The 6191-nt window shown below is 42.5% G+C and overlaps 1 protein-coding gene across 2 annotated transcripts; it reads left to right on the top strand.

Annotated features, from left to right (window-relative positions):
* Window positions 1–1088: 1088 nt before the first annotated feature.
* On the top strand, window positions 1089–4628 carry junbb (JunB proto-oncogene, AP-1 transcription factor subunit b). 2 transcript variants are annotated; one of them, XM_053231505.1, is made up of 2 exons: window positions 1089–1107; window positions 2858–4628. In XM_053231505.1, exon 2 carries the CDS (start codon window positions 3104–3106, stop codon window positions 4082–4084), a length of 981 nt encoding a protein of 326 aa, XP_053087480.1. In that variant the 5' UTR covers window positions 1089–1107; window positions 2858–3103; the 3' UTR covers window positions 4085–4628. The 2 variants fall into 2 exon arrangements, with proteins under 2 accessions (XP_053087480.1, XP_026783544.1); XM_026927743.3 differs by lacking the exon at window positions 1089–1107 and adding an exon at window positions 1933–2088.
* Window positions 4629–6191: the final 1563 nt, after the last annotated feature.

Here is a 6191-nt window from a genome sequence, read left to right as displayed (position 1 = left end):
TATAGTATAGTGTAGTGTAGTGTAGTTTTTTTAGGGCACTGGTAGCTCAGTGGTTAAGACATTGGGCTACTGATTGGAAGGTCATGAGTTCAATCCCCAGCACCACCAAGCTGCCACTGCTGGGCCCTTGAGCAAGGCCCTTAACCCTCAGCTGCTCAGTTGTATAAACGAGATAAATGTAAGTCTCTCTGGATTTGGCGGCTGCCAAATGCCGTAAATGTGTAGTGTAGCATAGCATAGTATAGTATACTACAGTACAGTGTGTGTCTGCTTGTACTCAGCACAGTACAATGGTGTGGTATAGTATAGTGTGTGTATATATAGTACAGTGTTGTTGTAATTGAATGAAACTGGATATTTAATATAGATTTTTAGACTTAAATGCCTTATATTAACAACCGTCAGAGACTCCTTCTGCCGAAGGCCTTGATTAAGTTTGTCAAGACAGATACCTTTATGTTAAAAAATAAATTTGTTCTGTTGGAAAGGTGGCTTCAGTAGTGCGCACTCTGTTCCCTATCTAGTGCTCTATGTATGTAGATCTATAAATCCCAGCACAGAGATGAGTGGTTGAAGGTTCGGGACCTTGCTCAGTCATAGGAACTGAACTCACAACCTTCTAGTCATTAGTACTGATCCTTCACTCTGCTCATCCCACCATTGCTTTAAATCGTCTCTGAGAACTCTGACCACTAGTCTCTGAAATCATTTGTACATGTTGAGGCTGAGAAAACTCCATGGCCTATTTCAGGGAACCGCATACAGGCGTTCACACACACACAAACACACAGCTCACACAGCAGGCAAGTAAACACATGTTGTCTCCCAGGTATGTTGCCTTGCTGGACCTCTTTAACATCTTTCTGTTTTTTTGCACATGCCTCTAAGAAATAACTGTCCCAGCTGCAAAATGTGTCTGACAGGCCAGACCCGAAAAAGATAAATCAACCCTCATCCCCACCCTGAAAAACCCGGCTACGGGTGCCAGATGAGTCAGGCGCTGTTTTTAAAACCAAACACATGACATAGTGCTGAGACTGAAGCAGAAACTCCAGATCTGCACTATTGTTACTCTGCTCTTGGAAGAGAAAGGAGATACACTGAGAGGTATATACTGATATAAAACTGTCCCATTAGAGTAAGAGTACAGTGCTCCGCCTTCAACTAATACTATTCTTTCTAACAGATACGTAAAGCTAATAACCACAGGTGCTGAGTCTATTAGGCTAATTGGTGGCTATTAACCTTAATTTATTGTTAGTGATGTTAAACGGGTGTTAGATGGTTGAGTATTCTGTAAATGCTGTATGTGATGCTGCAATATTCAACAGATAAAAACAATCAGAGGCAAACTGCTAATAGTCTAACTGCAGTGTAGCAGCTGTATAAAAAAAAACTAACTAAAAAGCCTATAATAATGACATTTTTTAAATGATCAAGTTCTGGTATTGCAAAGAATTTTTATTTATTTTATTTTATTTAAGAATTTTGTTTGAATAATAGTTAAAATGTATATATTTATATATGTATATATGATACATACTAAATATGACAAATATTATATGTATAAAATAATTACAATTATTTTGTTGCAGCTGGATATTTTGATATTATTATTATTATTATTGTTTCTGTTGTTGTTGTTGTCATCAGTATTATTATCAGTATTAGTAGTAGGCTATGTAGTAATTAATTTATTATGATAAAAGTAATAATATTTTTCTTCTTCTTCTCCTGCTCCTACATTTTGATCTTCTTCTTCTTGAGATGAGATGAGATGTTAAGACATTTACATTTATTATTATTATTATTATTAGTTCATAAATGGAATTACATACTAAAATCTAGCCCTCTGTTTCACTGCTGTGGCTGAAGGAATGTGTAGCAGATCTATTTGAGCGAATAAATGGCAGTGAGTGCCTCTCTGTGTTCAGAGGTGGAAGTGGGCTGGGCTTCCCGCTTTTCCCACGAACAGGAACTATGGCGTCATCATACCCATATATGGAATGTACAGACTTCCGGCAGGAACTCGGTGCTCAAAGTAGCTTGAAGAACGCGGCTTTACCACACGCGCGCGCGCTCGCACAGGTACAACCAGTTTATTGTGCAATTTCACCAACTTTCCTCAGTGCTGATTTGGCACGTTATCAAAAAAAAAAAAAAAAAAAAAAAAAAAAACCAAAGCCACGCATTTATTGATTCTGACAGAGGCCTGATAGTTTCATGTCCAAATGTCACAGTGTCTGAAACAGTGAATGAAACTAGGCTTTTTTTTTTTAAATATCCACATTACGTTTAGAAATTATTTTATTTATTTAGAGCTATCTGGCTTTTGAACGCTTTTAAAACACTTCTACATGTACAGAAATCAGTCTCAGTGCTGACTGTGTAATTTAATTGAACCAGTGAGTCTGGTACAGTAAATGTGTCTGCCTGGCATGGTGCTAAATTATTAATTCCACGGCTTTAAATAGTAAGCTTAAAATGTCTCGTGTGCACTATTGTGCCATTTTTGTATATGTATCAGGCTATTTGCATTATTTATGCCGCGTTAGCTCTCGCCTCCTTTTCGCCCAGGGGCTTGTTTACAGTCCCAGCAGTTCCTGGCAATGACGTCGCGACGCGTCATTAGTTGGGCGTGTCCTGTCGTCAGGGGCCAACCAATCAGCGGCGCGAGTCAGTTGCTGTCAGCATAAAAGCGAATGTGGCGGCCGGGAAACCAATCCATATGAACACGCTCTCTGTGGTTCTGCTGTAATAATACAGAGAAGAGAAAAAGAGAGAGAGAAAGAGAGAGAAAGAGAGAGAGAGAGAGAGATTTGCGCGCTGACTTTATTCTGCATTTGTGTTTGCACAGATTTTAAACGGATTCGGGAAAGATCTGGACTTCTTCTTTTTTCTGAAGAGATAACTGCTTTTTATACCCGGACCTTTCAGATTGGACTCTGAAACTGGACAGTGAAAAGAAGGAGCAAAGTTTTTTTATTATTATTGTTATATATCTTGTTTTGAGTTAGAGACACTACCGCTCTGATTTAAGCACACACCTGCCTGACTCAGGTAAAGGTAAGCCCCAAAGCCTCAAATCTTCATCACGCCTCTTATGTCCACAAAAATGGAGCAGCCTTTTTACCATGACGACTCTTTTCTGTTGGGTTACGGCCACACGGACGCCGCGCTGCACGACTACAAGCTCCAGAAGCAGCAGCAGCAGCAGTCCATGAGCCTGAGCAGCCTGAACGAGCCGTACCGCAGCCTCAAGTCCGACCCGGTGTACCACGCGTCTCATGCGGACGTCGGCTCTCTCAAGCTGGCGTCTCCGGAGCTGGAGAGGCTGATCATCCAGAACAGCAACGGAGTGCTGACCAGCCCCACGCCTCCGGGTCAGTACCATCTATACGGCCACCGCTCCATCACAGACGAGCAGGAGGGCTTCGCGGAAGGCTTCGTGAAGGCGCTGGACGAGCTGCACAAGATGAACCAGCCCCCGCCCAACGTGTCGATCGGCGCGGGCGGGGTGACGACGTGCTCGGTGGCGGCTCCCTCCGCGTTCGGCTCCGCCCTGCAGCCAGAAGCTCCGGTCTACACCACGCTCAACCCTTACTGCCCGAGCCTCGTCTCGACCACTACAGCCACCTCGAGCTATCCGTCAGCCACCATCAGCTACCTGCCTCCGGCGCACGCAGACGCGTCCACGCACGCATACCAGAACCCTCTGGCTGGTGGCGTTCATCCCGCACAGCGCTTCGTGGCTCTCAAAGAGGAACCGCAGACGGTGCCAGACATGCACAGCAGCGACGGCACGCCGCCCGTTTCTCCCATCGACATGGAGAGCCAGGAGCGCATCAAGGCAGAGCGCAAGCGCCTGAGGAACCGACTCGCCGCCACCAAATGCCGCCGGCGCAAGCTGGAGCGCATCGCGCGTCTCGAGGACCGCGTCAAGGTGCTCAAGACGGACAACGCGGGCCTGTCGAGCACCGCGTCGCTCCTGCGCGAGCAAGTGGCGCAGCTCAAGCAGAAGGTCCTGCGGCACGTAAGCAGCGGCTGTCAGCTCATGTTGACCAGCAAGATGGAGGCTTTCTGAAACAAGAAAACCACACACACACCCACACACACATCTTTATTCACTAACACTCAAAACACTGGAAAGATTGTCAATGGACATTCATTCACGTCCGTGACGTCTGAACGCCACTGAATGGACATTATGACATTCTGCTGAGCTTCAGGACGTGCTGAAAAAAAAACGGTACTTCCGTTTGCGGTTGGCGGACACCGCTGAGTAGATCGCCATGAAGTCCGCACACTGAGGCGACTGAGAAACACATGAACTGTACAACGAGCCGAAGCAGGCTGCAGAGACTGAGAGACCAGGCCGGTAAAGCCAACTCCACGCCAATAACGTTGTTTTTAATGTTATGATCAAAGGGAGATTTGTATGTTTTAGTAGCTTATGACGTCACCTGATACTGATACTGTCATTTCTAAATGTGTAAATTATTTTGTTTTTTGTTTTGTTTTGTTTTTTGGTCAGGTTGATCCTGACTTAATGTTAACTATGTCTCATGTTTACAATGTCCTTTTTTTATTTGTTGTTTATTTAAGTAAAAAAAACACATTGAAATATACCTCTCTCGTTCCTCCTGGTGGTCTTTTTCACATTCATACTCTATAGACCTCTATTTATGAACCTTGACCTAGATGAAATGAACTTCCGGTTGTTATGTAACTGATCAGCATTCTGTTTACTATTTCTGTTTTTGACATCCGACCGGTTCAGAGACATTTCCATGACCAACACCGCGGGGTTTTCCACATTTCATGCTGTTGTTTTGTTTCTAAATCTCAGACTCGCCCCGTTATTGATCGAGCCAGAGCTTGGGCGTTAAGGTCTTTCCTATCTACGTAAACAGCATATCCATATATGGGCATTTTTGGTGCTACATACGTCACAGCTGGGAAGTGTTTGCGCGAAAATCCGCCGCCCACATGCTGTTTGGTTTCATTTCTCTCCAATAAGTACACAGGCGAGGATCAGATCAGTGTAGGGGGCTGGAAAACGCCGAATATGAACCATTTTCCACCAAAACACGACCTCAGTGGGTTTTTTAAAAATACATATTCACTCAGTGGGGAAGTTTGAAAACGGAATTAGCTTACCTGTTTACACATTTTAGTCAAATACCACAAAAAACAGCTCAAACGAACAAAAACACACAACGGGCTCAGAAAAAAGGTACTGCACTGTACTCTTATCACTGGAGTGCTACCATCAAGCATAATCACCCCCTGTACCTTTAATATTTATTATTTACATGGTGATGTGAATGTAGTGTACCTTTAAAATGCTTGGACCTTAAGGACCACTCTTGTACCTTTAGCACTTAAAATAAGGTACACTACATGCACCTTTCCAAGTAAGATACACACTAATGATGTACCCTTGATACTACTTTTCTGAGAATGTAAAAGATCCAGTTATGTACCTTGTGCCCTACATCCTCTGTTCCAGATGAAAGATACACAAAAGTACAACTTCCTACCCTTTTTTCTGAGAGCGTAAAACATCCAGTTATGTATCTTATGCACTTCATCTACATTTCTGGTTGAAAAATACAAAGTAAAGATAAGGGTATCATCCCAGTGACATTGAAAAGTACCCTTTTTTATGAGAGTGTAAAGGGTCATGTACCTTATGAACTATATCTACATTTCCAGGTGAAAGATATATACTACACGAAAAAAACAAAAAAAACAAAGGTACCATCCCAGTGACATTGAAAAGTACAGTTTAGTACCCTTTTTTCTGAGCGCGTAAAACATCCAGTTATGTACCTTATGCACTTTATCTACATTTCAAGTTGAAAAACAGAAAATAAAGATAAAGGTACAATCCCAGTGATATTGAAAAGTACAGTGTAGTACCTTTTTTTCTGAAAATGTAGAGGGTTATATACCTTAAGCACTATATCTACATTTCAAGGTGAAAATTATATATCAAATGTACAATATACAAGGGGACCACTTCAGTGACATTGAAAAGTACAGTTTAGTACCCTTTTTTCTGAGAATCAGTGATGCATGCTGGAGTTCCCACTTAAGTCCTGCCATCATGATCTAATCAGACATCATTCACCTTTAATCTGTGACATTTTGTCATTTATGAATAACACATTTTATCAATAAAATGT

This window comes from Pangasianodon hypophthalmus, chromosome 29 (assembly GCF_027358585.1).
Source record: "Pangasianodon hypophthalmus isolate fPanHyp1 chromosome 29, fPanHyp1.pri, whole genome shotgun sequence".
Classification (NCBI taxonomy): domain Eukaryota; kingdom Metazoa; phylum Chordata; class Actinopteri; order Siluriformes; family Pangasiidae; genus Pangasianodon; species Pangasianodon hypophthalmus.
The sequence above is the reverse complement of the archived record's forward strand: the minus strand, read 5'-3'. Positions and strand labels throughout refer to the sequence as shown.